Source organism: Ailuropoda melanoleuca, chromosome 6 (genome assembly GCF_002007445.2).
Source record: "Ailuropoda melanoleuca isolate Jingjing chromosome 6, ASM200744v2, whole genome shotgun sequence".
Taxonomy (NCBI): Eukaryota; Metazoa; Chordata; class Mammalia; order Carnivora; family Ursidae; genus Ailuropoda; species Ailuropoda melanoleuca.
Genome location: NC_048223.1, coordinates 102,798,180 through 102,819,236, shown reverse-complemented (window position 1 = coordinate 102,819,236; position 21,057 = coordinate 102,798,180). Strand labels below are relative to the sequence as shown.

General features: G+C 38.5%; 1 protein-coding gene across 9 annotated transcripts in view; it reads right to left on the bottom strand.

The window, feature by feature from the left end:
- Positions 1–637: 637 nt before the first annotated feature.
- BTRC (beta-transducin repeat containing E3 ubiquitin protein ligase) overlaps positions 638–21,057 on the bottom strand; it is a 166,067-nt gene continuing 145,647 nt past the window's right edge. For 8 of the 9 annotated variants that reach the window (XM_002913868.4, XM_011235981.3, XM_011235986.3 and 5 more), the window contains 9 exons: positions 17,179–17,275; positions 16,381–16,518; positions 15,783–15,901; positions 13,643–13,892; positions 13,015–13,133; positions 11,441–11,551; positions 9,996–10,074; positions 2,872–3,064; positions 638–967 (listed from right to left, as the gene is read on the bottom strand). In XM_002913868.4, the coding sequence (XP_002913914.1) occupies positions 2,903–3,064; positions 9,996–10,074; positions 11,441–11,551; positions 13,015–13,133; positions 13,643–13,892; positions 15,783–15,901; positions 16,381–16,518; positions 17,179–17,275 (1,075 nt within the window). In that variant the 3' untranslated portion in view covers positions 638–967; positions 2,872–2,902. The remainder of the gene's footprint in view (positions 968–2,871; positions 3,065–9,995; positions 10,075–11,440; positions 11,552–13,014; positions 13,134–13,642; positions 13,893–15,782; positions 15,902–16,380; positions 16,519–17,178; positions 17,276–21,057) is intronic. The other variant, XM_019809176.2, reaches the window with a different exon arrangement.

Sequence of the window (21,057 nt, the reverse complement as noted above, 5' to 3'; positions counted from 1 at the left end):
CCACACTCTACATGGAATCAAGGAGACTGCTGAGTCCAGAAAAGATGCGGCCATTGACGGAGCCCAGGCAATTTCTGTCCCCGCCCCCACCTTTTTTGGAGGGGGGGTGTTGTTAGAAGGAGAGAGAGAAGAGTTGCAAATATGATGAGAGTACCTTCTAAGTACCCACTGCGGCCACACAGGGTCACCTGCAGCAAAAGCCTGGGTTTGAAATTTTCACTGAACAGCATTTAGCTCTTCCAAGTGTGGCTGGCATTTTCTCGCTGATTTGCCTCATGTTAACTGAGAACCTCTTTTCATACTCTTTCTTCTCAGGTGCAGCAGAGAAACAGGTTGAAGGAGAGTAGGGGAAAGGGGAAGAGGGACAGAAACAGAAAGAGATGAAAGAGGCCCAGGTCTTCCAGTGTGTATTTTTGTTTTCTTTCTTTCTTGCCCCAAAGGCCATATAGACAGCTGTCTTCTAAGCACAGTGGGGCTGGGCTGATCCTGCCAGGTGCTGGGCATTCCTGGAGTTCACAGGGAGAAACTGGGTGCTGTCTGGCTTGAAGCTGTACCCCCTGTCCCCTAGAAGTCGGTCTCCCAGAAGGCTATATAGGGAAACTAGTTCTTCTGCTTAATGGCAAAGTAAGAGAAATTCTGGCAAAACGCTAAATATATTTATAAGTCATCTTTGTCTGGAACCAAATGAGGAAAAACAGGTGCGGAGAGGAAAGGAGGGAAGGGGAGGTGAGGTTTAAAAGTTCCAATCATTCACAAAAGATAAAAGACATCTTCTGATAGCAGCACGGAAGCAGTCAGCTGTGCTGAGTAGACCATCCTGGGTCGACTGCAGACCAACTGTGTCCCAACAGGAGTCTCAAAGCCCCGTTCCTCGGCTAGTCCGGGGAGTGGGTAGTAGTTTGACTGTTACTGTTGTTGCTCATCCTGGTATTGGCAGATATGTTAAATACCGCAACTTTAATGAGTCCTGTGTGAAAACAGAGCACAGAGTCATTAGTCCCTTCCCCTGCATTTCTCACTTGCTCTAAGAGAAGAAGAATGTTAACTTAGCTGTCAATTGGGAGAAAGGCTCAGAGGTCCTTCCTAACACCTGCTCTCTGCCCATGCCAAGCAGGAGCTTCTGTCAAGGGCCACACAGCCTGTCTGGGGATATGGTGGGGCTCACGGACATGATCCGGGCCGCAGCACTCGTGCAGAGTGGCTCTGACCCCTTGAGATTAATAGTGACTTTGGTGGGTATATCATCAAGATCTCACCTGCTCCCTGTAATGGTGAGGCTCTATCCCTGAGTGGCCAGAAGCACAGTCGTGCCACCAGCAGAAGTGGGGCAGCTGGGTGAAGCTGTCTGGCCACTTGGCTGGAGGGCCCTGGCAGAGTAGGTGAGGGGAAAGTCTGACTGTTAGAACTGTACACCAGACACACTCCTCGTAACTTCAAGGACAGATGTGTATGTAGGTGGTTGGTAATGTGGCCTGGAGATTAAGAGACAGGTTGGGACTAGAGACACAAATTTGAGGGTCGTCTACATTGAGACGAGAGCTGAGGCCTCAGGAAGAGAAAAAGCAGCCCAACAGGAAGCTTTGATAAGGAAAAAAAGTCCGAGACACACTCTTAGGGGATGTCTATGTTTCAGGGGTGAGAGGAGAAAGGAGACATAAACAATCAGAGAGCCAGGAAGATTAAAAATGGCAAAATGCCATAATAATCTAATGAAGAGAAAATTCTGGCAAAAGGAGGGGATAGGTACATGACGATTACAGTATGACTAACAATGACCACTTTTTACTGAGGGTTTGTTCTGTGCTAGGCACTGTGCTGAGCACTAAGAATTTTACATATGACATTTCAATACAATCCTCACAACAGCTCTGCGAGGTAGGGATTGCAACCCCTCTTACTAATAAAGAAGCCAAGGCTCTGGAAGTTGCTGGCCCTGGGGCACACATCTCGGATTCTCACCTGAGCCTGCCTGTGCGACCTGGCTGAGGGATGGAAAATAGTGTGTCCTCCGTGAGAACAGTGAGCACTGAAGGGAGTCCAGCAGGGCACAGATCCCCCCGCTTAGAACCACTACAAAAAGATGTGCAGAAAAGTGTACTAAATCTGTACTTCTGCTATAGAACTAAGGTAAGTGTGGGAAATAAGAAATCACAATGACAGCAACATTCCCCAGCAGTGCATTTTCCCCAACCCAATGATAACCTAATTAATGGCTCTGAACTGCTTGACACTGGTGTGATCTGAATATACCATCACATAGATAAAGACGAAATGTAGGATGTTCTCCTGCCTCAGAGGGAGGCTGGAGACTTGAGTGGGAGAATACACGGAGTTGTCATAACTCCAGAGCTACTTTCGAGGTCTTTTTTGGAGGTGGGGAGTGGGGAGGAGGATAAAAAAGCCATGATTCATAATCCAATGACACGGACAAGGCAGAGCCGTGAGAAGTCAGCCAAGAGATGTCAAGAAATTTCCTATTCACACATTATTTACTTGGTTTAAAGGGTTATATGAACTGGTTTGATTTGCGAACTACAAAGTCACGGGCCTTATGGCTAACTCTTACTTTTGAAACCAATTCAAATCTCATTTTATTTTCTTAACAATCCTATTAGATAATTGGGGCAGAAATTATTCATTCTACTACACAAGGATCATCTAAATCTAGATCAAGAATCATCTAGAACTGAGGCTAGCTACCTTGATGAAAGACAGTGTCCAGTGTGCAGCCCCAGCCCTGTCTCATGTTGTTGCTTCACCTGCTTTACAGGAATTTGGATAGAGAAAGGGTACGAGAAGGCTCCATGAGCTAGCAATAGCCAATATTCCATCTCCTACCCACAGTGCTATGTACACAATTCTTTTTCATACCTGGGCAAGTATGAGGTCACTGTATGACTATTTATCTGGAGATATAGGTGTATGTTCGAGAAGGGGAGCGGGGGGGTTCAGCTTGGGCAGCTGGATCGTTTAGGAAGTCCCAGATGAGGATTGTGTCATCATGTGAACTACTGACAATCTGGAATTCATCAAACTGGAGTCGGAAAACTCTTCCAGAATGCTCCTAAAGCAGCAGAAATAAAAACTTTTGAACTACTCAAAATCGAAAGGACACAAATTCAGCAACATGTCAAAAGAAGTCTATGGAAAGACTATGTGTATGATGATAACCTCTAATATTTAGCTATTTCAAGAACACAGAGAAAAAGCAATTTGGGTTAAAGGCAGAATGGAAAAAGTAAAATACTGGGCAGCTGGTTTTGTACAATCAAAGTTATATTCACTAGAGCTGAGTCATGTCAAAGAATATGGTAGTTTCTCACTGCTAACTCTCCTTGGTTTAGGCCGAATGAGAACATTCCTCAGTACCTCCCTGGCCTTTTCCTCTTTCTGTATCTGTTGGATTCTTCTACAATCAGAGGCCAGGGATTGATGAGCAGTAACACGAGGTGTGCTGGTAAATGTTTATCAACTAATTCTCCCCAATTTGTAAAAGCATTCACATATTTTTATGGTGTACAAATTCCTACAGTGGCTAATTTCAAACTATCCATGTGAGGTCAACCAGCTTGCAAAACTCACGAAAACTGACAACTGTCTCTCATCAGCAGGTACAACAAGCCTGCTCTAGTGCACACTGGCAGTAACTACCACCTTGATGACGATGTGGAATATTTCTATCATCCTGGAAAGTGCTCTCATGTTCCTTAATTCTCAGTACTACCTTCACCCCAATGTTTTCATCATCAATTCATTTTTTCTGTTCCTGAATTTCATATAAATTCACTCACAAAGCATGTATTCTTTTGTGCCTGTTTCTCTTACTCAACAGTGCAAGATGCCTCTTCGTTACTGCATGCAACATTCTTTTCTAAAATTACTGGTTGCCATTCCATTGTATGAACACACTACATTTTATCTTTTCTCCTGTGGTGGACATATGGGTTGACTGTAGTTTTGGCTACTTAATAAAGCTGCTATGAGCAACATTTATGTCCATGTTTTTTGAAGGACATATGCTCTCATTTCACCTAGTAGAGCTGCAGGGCCACAGAGTAGGTATATGTCTTTTTAATTTTAGACATTTTGGGATGTTATTGGAGTTTCAATTTGTATTTTTCTTTCTGAAGTTGAGGAAGTCCCCCCACTATGCCTATCTTGTTAAGAATTTTTATCATGAATGGACATTGGATTTCGCCCAATGCCTTTTCTGCGTGTACTGGTATAACAATGTGATTTTTCTTCTTTAGCTTTTTGATGTGATGGATTAAATAGTTGAATTTTTGAATATTAAACCAGTTCTGTATATTGGGAATAAATACCACTTGGTCATGGTGTGTGTGTGTGTGTGTCTATACACATACAAATACACACACATACATATATGTATTATACATTGTTGGATTCAATAAGCTAATATTTCGATGGGAATTTTTTAAAGAATTACTTCATTTTGCTGACATATTGCTACTTTTTAAATATGTATGGAAATTTTCTTTATTGTGAAATCACTAAATATAAGGACAGTGACAAAACTACACTTAGATTTTAAGCAAAGTGTTAAAGTATTACCAAAAAATCCTACCTAATAAACTCATAATTGTGTTTGCCTATTACCTTATTTTAAAAAATATTTTAATTTGTATTATGGTAAAAACCACATAAAATTTACCATCTTATCCACTGTTAAGTTACAGTTCAGTGTTAAGTACATTCACGCTTGTACAATCTCCACAACTTTTTCATCTTGCAAAACTAAAATTCTATACCCACTGAACAACAGCTCCCTATTTCTCTTTCCCCCAACCTCTGGCAACAACCATTTTACTTTCTGGGTTTGACTACTGTAGATACTTCATGTAAGTGGAATAATAGAGTATTTTTCTTTTGTGACTGGCTTATTTCACTTAAAGTAATATCCTCAAGTATTATCCTCAAGTTGGAGCATGTGACAGTATTTCCTTTTTCTTAAGGCCGAGTAATAGTCTATTGCACATATATACCACATTTTGTTCATTCATTCATCTTGATGAACACTTGGGTTGCTTCCACCTCTTGGCTACTGTGAATAATACTGATAGAATTATGGGTACACAAATATCACTTTGAGATCCTTCTTTCAATTCTCTTGGATATATACTCAGAAGTGAGGGTGCTGGATCCTCTGGTAACTCTATCTTTAATATTTTGAGAAACCCCATACTGCTTTCCATAGAGGTTGCACCATTTCACACTCTTTACAAGAAGTAAATGAGCTCATAGATTAGCACTTGTGTTCATAAGACATACTGATCTGTACTTCTCTTGTAATACCTCTGTTTGCTTTTGGTATGAGGGTAATGCTGGCCTCATTTAGGAAGTATTCACTCTGTTTATATCTTCTGTAAAAGATTCTGAAGAATTGGTATAATTTCTTCCTTAAACATTTGGTAGAATTCACCAGTGAACCCATCTAGGCCTGGTGCCTTCTGTTTTGTAAAGTTATTAATTACTGATTCAATTTCTTTAATAGGTATTGGCCCATTCAGATTGTCTATTTCTTCCTATGTGAGTTGTAGATGATCTTTCAAGGAACCGATCCATTTCATCTAGGTTATCAAATTTGGGAGCATAGAGTTGTTCATAGTATTTCTTGATTACTATCCTTTTAATGTTCATGGGATCCATAGTGATATAAAATTGGGTTTAACATCTAGATGCACATAAAAGCAGTTAACAAAATCCATTCCTAATAAAAACTCTCAGCAATCTAGGAACGCAAAGAAACTTCCTAATCCCCGATAATGGGTACCTACGAAAAACCTACAGCTAACATATATCTCTATATGTGTATATACAAAATGGTGAAAGACCAACTGTCTTTTCCCCAAGATGAGGACATCCAATCTTACCAATTCTTTTGAACATTGTACGGAAGGTCTTAGTACAATAAAACAAGAAAGAGAAATGAAAGGTACACACATTGCAAAAGAAGTAAAAGTATTTCTATATGTTTGTAATGCACAACTCAGAAATTGAGAATTTTATTTTATTTTTTTTTTATTTTTTATTTTTTTTTAAAGATTTTTATTTTACTTATGTGACAGAGAGACAGCCAGCGAGAGAGGGAACACAGCAGGGGAGAGGGAGAGGAAGAAGCAGGCTCCTAGCCGAGGAGCCTGATGTGGGACTCGATCCCGGAACGCCGGGATCACGCCCTGAGCTGAAGGCAGTCGCTTTAACGACTGCGCTACCCAGGCGCCCCAGAAATTGAGAATTTTAAATACCCCCAAAATTAAAATACCATTTACAATAGCACTAAAAATATGAAATACTTAGGGAAAATTATGAAAAAAAATGTGTCAGACCTTTACACTGAAAGCTACAAAACATCGTTGAGAAATTTAAAGACCTAAACAAATGGAGAGAGATACTGTGTTCATGGACCAGAAGACAGTGTTGTTAAGAAGTTAATTCTCTCCAAACTTATCTAGAGCCATCACAATCCCAGGGAAAATCTCACGGTTTTTGTTGTTGTTGTTGTTGTTGTTAAAAGTGGCAAAAGATTCTAAAATTCACATGAAAATTCAAAGGACTCAAAAAACTTTGAAAAGGGACAGAGTTGAAGGACTTACACTTCAAGAGTGAATAAAAAGCTGCAGTAACCAAGAAAGGATGATACTGGCATCATGACAGACAAAAAGATCAATGGAACTGAATAGGTCCAAAAGTAGACCCACATAATATAGTCAATTGATTTTTGACAAAGCTGCAAAGGTAATTCTGAGGAAAAAGGAGAGTCTTTTGAATAAATAATGCTGGAATAATTGGATATCCATATGAACTTTGATCCATACCTGTACCATCTATAAAAATAGACTCAAAATGAGTCATAGACCAAAATGTAAAGCCTAAAACTATAAAAATTCTAGAAGAAAATACAGGGGAAGATATTTGCAACTTTGGATTAGGTAAAGATTTTTTTTAGATATAACTGCAAAATGACACAATCCGTAATAGAAAAAGTTGATACATTGGACTTAACAAAAATTAAGAATTTCCAAAAGGTACTCTTAAAAGAATGAAAAACAAAACATGGACTGGGAGAATATATTTGTGAATCACCTATCTTAAAAAGGACTTGCATTATCCTGAATATGTAGAAGAAATCTTAAAACTCAATAAGAAACCCAGCCATGGGGCGCCTGGGTGGCACAGCAGTTAAGCTTCTGCCTTCGGCTCAGGGCGTGATCCCAGAGTTATGGGATCGAGCCCCACATCAGGCTCTTCTGCTATGAGCCTGCTTCTTCCTCTCCCACTCCCCCTTGCTTGTGTTCCCTCTCTCGGGCTGTCTCTATCTCTGTTGAATAAATAAATAAAATCTTTAAAAAAAAAAAAAAGAAAAGAAAAAGAAAAAAAGAAACCCAGCCAATTAAAAAAAATTAGAAAAGATTCAAACAGATACTTCACCAAAGTAGATATACAGATGGCAAATAAACACATGAGAAGATGCTGAACATTATTAACATTAGGTATATGCAGACTAAAATCACAATGAGATGCCATGACACACTATTAGAATGACTCAAAAAAACTGTAGTAAGTATTAGTGAGGACGTGGAGTAACTGGAACTCTCATGCACTATCACATGATACAACTGCTTTGGAAAACATTTTGGCAGTTTCTAAGAATATGAAACATAATACACTTAACATATGACTTTACTATTCTGCTCCTATGAATTACCCCAGAGAAATGAAAGCATATGTTCATCTTATTATACACAAACGTTTATAAAAACTTTATTCATAATAGCCCCAAATTGGAAACAACCCAAATTTTCATCAACTGGCAAAAGGATAAATTATGGTATAACCACTCAATGGAGTACCTACTCAGCAATTTTTAAAAAGTAATGAACTACTGATATAAATCAACAACATGGTTGAATCTCAAAATAATTATGCTTAGTGAAAAGAGACAGACAAAAAAAGAGTAAATGACGTACTGTATGATTCCATTTATAAAACCTAGAAAATGCAACCTAATCAATATTGACAGAAAGCAGATCAATAGGTTGCCTGGGGACTGGAGTAGCAGGAAGTGGGTGGGATGGGAAGGAGAGATTACAGAGTGGGCATGAAGATATGTTCATTATCTTGGTTGAAGTAGATGGTTTCACTGGTATATACACATATCAAAATTTATTTAGTTGTACACTTTGAATATGTCCTCTATATTGTATGTCGATTTTATCTCAATAAGTCGGTTTTTAAAACTTATTAAGACAACTCAATAAATAAATGAGGACAAGATTTGAACAGACATTTCATAAAAGAAAAGCAAATAAAAAGATGTTCTATACCATTAATTATTACAGAAATGCAAATTAAAACTACAACCACTACACACCCACTCAGATGGCTATGATTCTTAAAAAACTGACAATGCCGAGTGCTATCAAGGATGTGGAAAAATGGAAAAATGGGACTCTTATACATTACATCAGTGGAAATACAAAATGGTTTGCATTTGTGAACTCCCAAAATGCCACTTTGGGAAATAGCTTGGTAGTTTCTTTTAAATTTAAACACACACTTATCATAGGATCCAGAAATTGCACTCCTAGGTATTTACCTAAGAGGAAGGAAAACAATATGTATACACAAAAATCTGTTAAGGGAATGTTTTCAGCATCACCCCAAACTGGAAGCATTCCAAACGTCCTTCAACTGGTGAGCAAATAAACAAACTGGCTCACCCACACAATGGAATACTACTCAACAATACAAAAGAACAAAGTATGAACACAGGCAACAACATGAATGAATCTCAACTGAAGTGAAAAAAGCCAAATGCAAAAAGCTACATACTATATGATTTACTTTATAGGACACTCATAAGATAGCAAAAGCATTGGGAAGAAATCAGATGAATAGTTGCTAGGGGTGGGGGAAAAGGGGCCTGGTACGAAGGGCATCATTTTTGGGGTGATGGAAATGTTCTAGATCTTGATTGAGGTGTTTACACGCTGCAAAATTCAGAATAAATACACTGGAAAAGGGTAAATTTTGCTGCATTTAAATTATACCTCACTTAGATTAATTGTAAATGAATGAAAGTACACATTTTAAAAAAACGTGTGAAATATGCAGGTAAAGCAGGTCTGGTGTTGCAAGAATGAGCTTTAAATTCAACAAGGAAGACAAAGAAATCTCTCTCTCTCTCTCCCCCCCCCCCACCTCTCTCTCTCTTCTCCGGAGCAGAGACCACCAAATGTTGAGAGTTAGGATTCAGAGCACTGGGCTTCAAATGCTAGCTCTCATCTTTTTCCTGAGTTGTGCTCCCTGGTGCCCCACCTCATCTTCTTTTTCCAAAGGCAGCAGCTTTTAACCTGAGGCCGTTTTCTCATCCGGGCGTTTGGTGAACACCATGATAAAGAATTTAGTGCTTTCAAAGGTGACTTTCCACCTTTTGAGTCACTTCTTTCCTCAAATGTCAAGATGTTCACGGCAAGGGGGTATATGAGGAATAAAAGAGTCGGGATTCATGGTGCTGGAGGCAGCAAGCCTGGATAGGCTGCAGAGCTAGGTAGGGGCTGACCGGGGGCTCACACACACTCCCACGGCACTTTTTGCAGGCACAGGTGTGCAGGTCCTCAGCTTCTGGACAGGTTCCAATTTGAGTAATTATGTTCTCTTTCCCTAAGTACCCCCTACTGCTTCTGGTGGATACAGAATTCTTATTCACTTCCTGTACTAAACCATGGTGTAGAGTTGCTGTGCAGCTGTTAAACAGCTGCCACGTTCCTCTCCATATATAGTCTCTAAAGCACTTTTGGATGAAAGGCGCTATATAAACATATTTTATTGTCATGTATTGGTTGCCTTTCCACTTAGTAGTAGGTTTTGTGAGCTTCTAACTATCAAATCCAGATCTGTATTCCACAGCACATCAATGTTTAATTTCTTCTCCTTCCTGTTCCCTAACCCCCTCTAAACAATGAGGCTCTTACCACAAGGGTCCGTAGACAGAGAGTCCCTGCAGGAGCACGGGGGTCCAGGGCAGCTACAAGATCCCACACTTTAATTTTTCTAAAGATCAAAAAGGGGACAAAAACCTTAATTAAAAGCAAAATTAAGGGAACACAAGAATAGCAAAATGTCATGGCAATAAATATGTATGGTGAATGTGATTTATATGATAAATGCAGCTCACAGGAATATATAAAAACTTTTTTGTTTTGGAGACATGGTTCTTGCATTCATTCTTGGGTAGAGGTTATTGGTCTTAACAGGGGAAAATGTACAGGTTTAACCAAAAAACGAGAAATAGGTTAGCTTTAACCAAGCTGAAGATAGTGAATGGTAAAGTTACACCACACTTTGGGACCAGGAAGACATCTGATACGTTAGACCTCTTAGTGATATAAGAGGTCACTTCTTTCTGGTCAATTCTAAGAATGGCCCAGGTAACATGTACCAGAGGACTGGAGCCCACTGAAGAACTATGGAGTTTATATAAGCATATTCTCATGTTTTGATTTAAATAAGAGAAGTTTAGCTCTTCTAAAAATCAAACATAGGGTCACGTCTCCTCAAAGTAAGTAACAGACAAAATCCAAGAAAGGTGGGAACCGATCAAAACCAGGGCAATGAGAAAATATAACGTAGCTGGAAAGTCCTCACACTCTGAACAATTTCCCACTGGTAGAACAGTGATGGTTGACTCAAAGTCGAGGAAGTGGTCTAGGAAATTCCTGCTGCGTGGGCTGTCTTCATTACTACAGCTAGCTCCTAAACTAAGGTAATGTTGTAAAGCAGTTTCTGATGTTTAAAAAGCTGTCAGTATGTGAATTACAGTCTTCCACTCCCCATTTGTACACTTTTGTACGAGTTTACTATGTGTTTAGCAGCCCTAGACACGGGATCCATTCACAATATGAATGGATTTTAAAACCACTGGAAATTAGACCAAAGAAAATAAAGATTACTAAACTTGTTGTCACTGAAATGCTAGGAGAAGTGAAGACAAGAAAGCTACACTTTCAGGAATTACTCAGAGAGATCCAAATTCAAGAGCCTACCACACTATGCCCCAAAAATACTGCCTCCAATATTTTCGTTTTATTAATAAGTCCTTATTTTACACACATATCCTTATATACTGGGTTTTCCCAGTTCTTTGCTTTATAGGGTAAAACAGACAAAGGTATAACCAAATAACTAAAATGTTAATGAAAATCATGAGCAAACAAGTGCAAATAAATGATTGGGAAGAACACTGTAGAAAAGTAAACAAAGGAGAGGTGAACACATAGATTAGACACAAGAAATACTGTATCAGATCCTTTCTGTGAAATCCATAATCTTTTAGAGTCAGGGAAATACTGTATTTAACATCCTCAGGGAGGAGGGATCAAGATGTACACTTTTTTTAAAACCCTGCTAGCAAACTCACCCATCATAGGCCCCACTGACTATCCTCTTGTTATCAAATCGAATACAGCGCACCAGTTCCTCGTGGCCTTCTAATACTCGTAAACACGCACCACATTCTATATCCCATAATCTGGAAGAGAAAATTGAGTCAAGTGAATTTTCATGTATTCTTTTCTAAGCTTGGCATGTTCTAATAATATACTTCGCATGTCTTCAAAAAATCCACAAAAATAAAATCAATCAACATTCATACAAGAATGTATTGCCTTCAATGTAATTTATTTCCTTTGTGCTGTATACTCAGGCAGAAAAATAAATGATTTAAGTTCAAATGAAGTATGTATTTTCAAAGCACAATGCTTTATATAATTCTGTAACCAGGGTCTCCAAGGTATAAAAAGGATGAATTCAATGTACCCAGTTGCCTGTGAAGGAAATGACCAAGCCAAGAAAAGTAATGCTTCCTGATATCACCAATAAGAACGAGAAGCAGAGTGCCAGTTATATCCTGGCCTCACAAAGCATGTCCACCTCTGTTACTAAGGACACTCTGTTTTCACCCACTGTCCAGGACTATCTTTCTCTATAATGGAAACAAAAAGCAAGTTCTCAAAAATGTTTATATACTAACTTAAAAAATGGGTGGCTGGCTCAGTGAGAAGAGCTTGAGACCCTTGATCTCAGCGTTGTGAGTTTGTGAGCCCCATGTTGGGTACAGAGATTACTTAAAAAAATAAAATCTTAAAAACTGCATGCTTTCAGACCAATCCAAATGAAATGACAATTTCCTTATATATAACAATAGATCGGTTGTTTTTTAAGTGGCCTTTTCATCCTCTTAGTACTTTTTGAAGGAAGGGAAAGGATTGATAAATCTTCCAAATTCTATTCATATCTCCGTCATTCATCTTTGTGAAGGGAAAACACCAAAAAGTACTTCAATCTGTGGATTCTTCATAATTTCAAAGACTGGTAACTCCCTGGATAATTATGTAATGTGAAGAAAACAAAAGTGCACAATTTCTAGTAGGGAAACAAATCTTTCTTTCTTTTTTTTTTTTAAGAACACTGGTGGAGAGAAAAGGCCGTTGGCTATTTATTAGCACTTTTCAACTGTACACAGGAGGAATTTAAAGAGGAGGGCCTTCAACCTCCACCTACTTATCACTCTTGTCCACTTCCTCATTCAAGCAGTACCTTTAAAACAGGTCTATCTGTTAATGAAACTATTACAGGAAGGAAACACATGAACAAAAGGCTTTGTTGTGCTTTCTTTCTGCTTGGGGCAAACTTTTCTTTTCTTTTTTCTTTTTTTTTTGGCAAACTTTTGACCTATAAGAAGCTACAGAAAGGAAAAACATTTGGGAAGCCTGGCTGGCTCAGTCGGAGGAGCATGTGACTCTTGATCTCAGGGTTGTAAGTTGGAGCCCCATGTTGGGGGTAGAGATTACTTAAAAATCTTGGAAAAAAAAAGGAAAAGAAAAAACATTTTATTATAAACATAACACACTTGAAGATCTGTTTGATCTGTGTGCTTACAATGAATGACAGGGTAACAGTGATCCCTTCTGGGTAAGAGCACCTGCTGCTCACCTGATAGTGTTGTCAGACGAGCCACTCACGACCAGCCTGTCTCTGTACTGCAAACAGGCAATGCCGCGTTTGTGTCCATTTAAGGTCCTTACAAATTCACAAGTACTTGTGTTCCATACCTGAAACAGAAATAGCATCTGGCAGTTGATTTGGTGCTTTTACTTGTAAGATCTATGGCAACTGGACACTTGGGGAAGCAGAAAATAGCACTGAGCCAATAGGGAGAAGTCAACTTCTCAAACCAAACCAAATCAAGGAGAGAGAGGGGAAAAAAAAGGACAAGTTTAATTCAAAATAACAAAGGACTAATTTATTGCTGGCTGCTATCACATGAGAATTCCTCAAATTGATTTACTCTTATGGGGTTAATCTGGTTTGCAGACAAATTTTCTTGAGGCTAAATTTACCCCTGCCCTTCTCATCCTCACCATTATTTACAGGAATAAGATACCTAACCAAGATTTTCACATGGCTTGTCTCACTTGTTGCCTTTTTACACATAGACTACTGTTTGAATTAAATATTAAATTACTCTACACTGACGTTTAAATACGAAATTCCCTTTGATCGGATTTTCACATGAACTTCCTTACTCTAAGTTGGGGACTTACTGAAAATGCCTCATTACCTTTATAGTCCTATCTCCAGATGCAGAAACGATGTATTTGTCATCAAAGTCTACAACATTGACAGCAGCTCGATGTCCGACTAGCACCCTCCGGAGGGTGATGTCAGTTGGGGAGGCCATATCCCATACAGCAATGGAACGATCTTTGGAGCACGTCACCATCATGCCATTATTGAAACGCAAGTGCAGAACTGCTTCACAATGATGAATCAACGTGTTTAGCATTTCACCTGTATTTACATCCCACACCCTGGAACAAACAACATTAAAAAGGTTATCTGAGGTTTTGATGATGCTCCTGCTTATAATCTTATTTGAGCACCACATTCCCCACCCATCCCACCCCATTTTCATAATCAGTGTTACACTTTACTCTCTAGCAGCTTTGAGGCTGAGCTGAGGTGAAGAGTTCTGATGGACCATGGGGAAGTAGATAGAGGGCTGGACTAGGAGAGCAGGAAAAGCAGGGGAGAGGGTGCTGCCAATGTGAAATCCTTAAGACACACTACTTGAAATCTAGGTGAGTTATGGGGAGTAGGAATGAGGATGCAACCACCATCACCTAACTGGGCCCAGACTTCAAGATTATTAAAAACTTCTGACATTCAATCTGATACCTTTAATGAGATACATTTTAAAGTAGGAATCTGACCAATAACAGTAGCATTGGTGTCCCATGGGTAGCCCTCAGTAAATAGAACTGACACAGGCCAAGAAGCTTCTGTAACAGACTGACTTAGTACTATGGATTTGAGCCTAATAACCCTGGATCTTCGATTTCACCATACAGGCTAGGCACAAGATGAACTACATTCTAAGTCTAAGGCCCTATTTCTGTGCCTTGAATGGGGGCGGAGATCAAGAATAGCCATCCCATTGTAAATGGGGACTTAACAGCAGCAGAGTGTGGGACACTTGGATGCGTGAGAATTTTGTGTGATGATATATTTAACTTTGATTACTCTATTTTTATATATTTACTTGGATTTTCAAAACACATTTTATTTCCTTTTCCAATTTAACCCCATCTTTTAGAAAATCATTTTGTCCCTTATCCTATAAATGATGTTAGTCTCTACAATGTTTTAGCTTCCTTGAGGCACTCCACAGCATCAATAAATGCTAAAAGTCGATAACTATAAGAACTGCATTTGCTGTGCCTTTAAGTCAAAACACAAGAAACAGGAACAGCCTTTTCTATTCACAGAGGATAATTTCTAATGGTAAACATTTAACTTCAGAGAATCTAACAATGCAGTTAACTGCCTTTTTTTCTATTTTTTTTTAAAGTTACTTTTGATGCATTATGTTTGCTAAATCCTTTAGCTTAAGGCAAAACTCCTAACAGAGGTTTCCAGCAGTGCTGCTGGTACCCAGAACTCAAGCTACACTGGACTCCAGCAGCATAATGGCTGTGTCATCAAATCACTAACGCCTCTGGAAATTGAAGGCCCCTCCCTGAGTAAAGCTTGCAATTAAAAACTGCAGGGATAGCAGGGGAGGGGCTGGCAAAGAGAGAGCACTGCTCACCTGTACACATTTTAAGGGAGATAATGCATGTCTATACCACAGTTAAAACCACCTGAAAGGAGGCTTTATTCCATTCACATCATTCCTCTGTGAGCTGGTTTTTGTAAAGAATGCAAGGTCTACCAAGTTTCTATAATGGATGATTCCCCCAAATTAAAACAGAGTATGTAGTTTCTTCAGTGTTCAAAAATGTAAACTTGCCTTAATCATTCCTAAATCAAGGTTTCTTTCTTTTTTTTTTTTTTTTTAAGATTTTATTTATTTATTTGACAGAGAGAGAAACAGCCAGCGAGAGAGGGAACACAAGCAGGGGGAGTGGGAGAGGAAGAAGAAGGCTCCCATCGGAGGAGCCCGATGTGGGGCTCGATCCTAGAACGCCAGGATCACGCCCTGAGCCGAAGGCAGATGCCCAATGACTGAGCCACCCAGGTGCCCCTAAATCAACGTTTCTAGGTGGACACAATGATGTGGAGAGCTGATGGTTTATTCTTCTTTAGTTATGAAGTTTCAGAACTGTGTTCATGCAGTTATATACAAAATTACTATCTATGACAAAGAACGGAGCAGATCTGATTTTCCAGAGTTAGAAAGATTATTTGTAATTTTCTACCTGACCGTGGAATCCGATGATCCAGTTATGATCACCCTCTCATCATACTGGAGACACAGGACAGAACCCGTGTGGCCTGTGAGAATTCGCTTGCATTCCAACGTGCTTTTATCCCAGATCTAGGATGGCAAACAAGATTCTTTTGATCAATGTGATAATGGGGTGCTGCTGAGACTTGTTGGCTCTATTAAGTGTTTGATTCCCCAAAAGAATCAAAGCTCAGAGCAATGTGGAATGCATTCTTTTCTATAGGTATAGCTGAGCACTATATATATGTGGCTTCAATACTAATGCAGACTTTATCCTTCTCATTAAGGAACAGGGTAGCCTATAATTATGTGAGGCCCAAAGGAGCAATAGCACATTCAGTACACTTTAAGAAGAGAATTTAACCCTAGGACTAACGATTTGTACATGCTTCCGGTAGGAAGCAGGTAACTGTCCTTTAAGGAAATGAGTCTGGCTTTGGGACTGGAAAACAACCTAAAACTCTCATTCACCTTCTGGAAATAATGCTTAGAGATGATGCTTGGACTGCCTTGTTAATGTGGACACCCTTGTTCATTCAGCTACCTTCTCATAACTAAACAGACCTCACCTTGATTGTGTTGTCTCGAAGGCCGCTTACTATCTTTTGATCATCATACTGTAAACAGTAAACTCCTTTGCTTGTTTCACTTCGGCAGTGGATTCTCTGTAAACTATGTCTTCCACATCTCCAATTAGATTCTATTGTCTGAGGAGAAGGAAGGTAAAGAGGAAGTAACTAGGAAAGGACCAGGACTAAATTCTTATCTGACTTTCATGGCAACCAATGACAAATGCTCAAATGCTTCACTCTATTAAATATATGTAGACCTTAAGGCAAACTAAAAATGCTTTTAAAAAGCCACTGTTTAAAACTGCATAACATTTTTCCATTTGCAAAGTTACTAAAGATTTATTTTCTAGAGTTCTCCTGCACATAACTCATTCAATTAAATGATAAACGGGTGGAAAGAGGGCAACACAGGGCAAGCTATGAACTATATAAAGTTATGTGCTCAGTGGTCCTCATACATATGTGGTGGCCATTCTACTAGTGAACTTCCAGAGAGGCTCAATTCAGAAGATATTTGAATATCAGATTATAAGTGCAACTTTAAGTCTCACTGCTATTGCATGAAGGTATCATCTTCTCTCTCATTTATCTAGCAGTAAACAATCTTTAAAGGCTTTAAATTTTTTCGCCTGGCAATTTACTATATTTTACCTACCCTATTTACTTAAAAGAAATTTATTTTTAACCCACATTAATAAACCTATATGAGTTTGCTATAATAATGCTGTTATTGAAGAATGCTGATGATTCTCTAGTATTTGGCAAATATTCAAATATACATACATAGATTCTTACCTCAATGTCTTGTATAATTTTAGGATAAAGTGCTCTATAAAAAGAGTTGGGAGGAGCATTCCCATCAGGAGGTTTGTTTTTGAATAAATATTGTCCCCTAAAAAACAACAAATATTTCCCAATAAAAATCATAACATTATACATTTACAAGGAGCTTCATATTTTTTCAAAGTGTTTTCACAGTTACAATTCTATATAATCTCTATAACTAGCCTGGAAAGGCATGAAGTTAAGCCTGATTTTAGGAGTCCCATGTCAAGGAATAACTTTCTGAGTCAACACTGATTGTCAATATGATGACCTGCAGTGTAGCCATCAGAGTATAATGTTATAAGGTCAACAAACAGAATACATATAATCAGAATTTATCAACTGGCCTTTCAGACCTCTGTAACATATAGATTCATTGGTCTTATCTTTTGAAAATTTTGCTGGTGATGATAACTACTATCTCTGAACTGGGCACATGCCCCGTGGTTTTCTGTTTTTGTTTTTTTTCCCCACTGAGTAAAGCTGTGCCAGTGTCACTCTAGCATCATGGGCAGTGAGAATGCCTCTGTCATGGAGTTCATTTTTTCTAGTCTTCATTTATATGGGGTAACGTGGGGTGGCAGCTCAGGCACCCAGACTGCTTGTGATCAGTACAGCTATGCTTTAAAAGGAGTAATTCAGTTCATTTCGACAGAAAACAAAGGGAACACAGGAGTGTCCAGCAGCAGGTGTAGAAGAAGATGAAAATGCCTAAGAGCACGGTGCTGTCAAGTCTAAGGCATGACATTCTTTCACAGGTGTGTTCCTGGCTACGCACATACATCCATGCATTTTACTGCCTTTCCTTGATTCCAGTGAGCACATTTGTTAGCATCTCCTTCCTTATGACAGCACATCTCTGGAATACTCATATCCCAAGCTAGATCTTTGCTACAAAAAAAAATCAGTAAATGGCAATCACTTCCTGCTGGGTAAAAAATTTAATTCCTCATCCTGAAGTTAAGAACCCACCAAACACGGTGTGGAAGCTAGTAAACCCCACTATGGGTGTACTAACTGCTGTTCTCACTGGCACCGTGCCTTGCAAAGTGGAGATAGGCAGAAATGCCTCTGAGTGTAATCCTGGCACCAGAGAAATCATGTTTTCTCTGGGCCAGTCATCCACTCCTCCCTCTATAGCTCCATTACAATATAATTAATTGTTCAATGTCTCCAGGAGCGCTTCTCCCCTGCCCTCTTCCTATTATACACCTTGAAAATTAGTTGAGAAAATTTCCTATCAGGAAGGTAACTGGCTTTCACTTCTGTGTTAATACAGGAAGGGAAATCTACACTGGAGAAGCTAAAATATTAGTTTTTAAAAAGGGGCTAACAGGAGCAAGAAACATGATACACCAACATAAAGGGCAAAGAAGACACGTTATGAAATAATTCTAGGTTTCAAGTACACGTCTCTGAACAATCTTATTCTATAAACACACCGCAAGCAAACAACAGATTTTGAATGAAGAAATTTTAAATCTGGTTAATAATATAACTTAATAATTTCAATTCCAACATCCTTTCATGAGGTGAGAATCACCATATTTATTTTGCAGATAAAGAAATCAAATGTCAGGGAGATTAGGTAACCTGTTCAAGGTCACATAGCCAGTGAGCAGACCTGGAATTTGAATCTAAGGCTGACTTCAGAGCCTACACTCTTAATTACTTTATTGTCTCCCAGGGCCCACCATCCCTCACAGATTGCTGTCTCCTTTTAATCTCTGCCAACTGAATACAGGCACCCCAGGATTTTCTTCATATATAACGAAACCATCTCTAAATCCTAAGAAAAGAGAAACCATATAAGCCTCTGATCTCATTTTTTATCCCAATGTATTTTTCATGCCATGCTGAAGTATCCAAATTTCTTTAAAGTTAAAGGTGCTACAAAAAAAGGGTGGCTAGGTGTTGAAAACTGGTTTTTCAGTCTAGATCTGTGGTGTAAGTCAAAACCTTTTATGATGGAAGCTCTCTCACAACAGGGACCACTTTTATGTGAAATGCCTAGTACCTTTCAGAATATGAGTACATGATAAATGCTAAATATTAAATTTAGAATATTATCATAAAATGTGATCTGCTGATTAAGAAAACGGACTTCCCCAAGTGATCTTTTATTATACTTTTAAGAGTTACCATTACTGAGCAGAGAGAGCACATTCAATATGACAGAGTTCATGTCATGAACTGTCAAATTCACCTAGATACAAAATACAACAGTGGAGTAGAAGTTAAACCCAAAGTTTCATTGGAGAACTAGATTTACTTATTTATTTTTGGTTGGAGAAAATGGAAGAAACTTTCAAAGCCAGCATTTGGGGAAAGGTATGACAGAAAGACTTTATTGACACAGTAGGCTTAGTAAAACAATCTGAAAGAAGATGAGAAAGGGATCATAGATTAAATTTTTTAAAAAGTAGGGGAGGACATTAACACAAGAAGAAAGACAACATTTAAAAATAGAAGCAGCCAGAGAAGTCAAGGGGATATTAGAAAAGGTCTTCATGCGGTGGACAAATATTTGTAATTTCACAGGGCTCTATCAAGCCAAGATGACAAATGTGGCCAAAGACAAAGGAATATGGTCTGAACTCCAAAGGATACTCAAAAGAACAGGAATGGGCTCCTGTGGTTGAAAAGACAGGTAAAAGAGTGATAACTGAACAGACAGGGGAAAGAGTGAGAATTAATACTAGATCCTAGATTATTCCTCAGCTCTCCCTTCACAACACCCCTTTAAAAGGCCAAAAGGCCATCCTTTCAATGATCTTGTTTGTTTTCTTTCTTTGTAACTAACATAACAGATCTTGCTATTTACTGCGACCCCCAAGCAAAACTGTGGAGCCTATGCTTATCTTTGGCATTTTCACATGCATCTGCCCAAATCTGCCCATCTATTTCTTCTTCTTCTTGCCTTCAAAAAAAGTATCAGTAAACTAATGTCTGATAAAGGTCTACTGTTATTTACAGTCTAAATGGGAGCAAAGTGTATTTTAACAGGGAAGAAAATCTTTATCACTATGGGAGTGAATCTCTGTAATGGAGATTTCAGGCAAGGAGTTCCAATTTGGAGGAGAGTTTCTTTTCTTTTCTTTTTTTTAATTTTCTCTTCTTTTTTTCCCATGAGGGGGAAGTGGAATATTCCTAGCTACCCTAAAATTTTCCCATGTCAGCAACTGCTCTATATCTAAGGCTGGTCCTGACATGTTTAGCAAAATGATGGACTTTGAATCCCATACAACTATATATTTTTTTGCTTTTTTATACTATAAAGGGCTTATTTCCAAAGTATGAATTAAGTTATGAAAGGTTTCAATTTTTCTATATAGTGAAGTAAGTAAGAATAAGAGAAACATATTTGGGAAGAATAACACTATGCTTTCATTTATTCATTTTTATATAGCCAAAGAATTGCCTGGCATTTGCTTCCTTTAAATGAATTTGAGAGAAATTTTAAAGTCTTCCCAATAGAAATGACAGAAATTTCTTGAAGCATTTGGTATAATACTTAGAGGTCATTATGTTTATTATATATTAATGAATTTCAAAGATGCAAAAAAAGAAAAGAAAAGAAAAAGAAGCCAGCTATATTTTAATGAAAATTGCTAAGAAAAGCTGATCCTCTTTTCTTAACTGTTTTGTATCTCTTTATGGTTCAAGATAAATAATTGATAAAATTAATTGCTCAGGATATCCCTGAGCACATATATGCCTGCTGGTGCATATCCATCAGCTAAAATACTTAATATGTCACCTTTATTTTACTTATGAAATATTCACACCTGACTTTCTTATAGTGACATTCTAGAGACATCCTCTGAGAAGAAAGTACACATAGAAGGC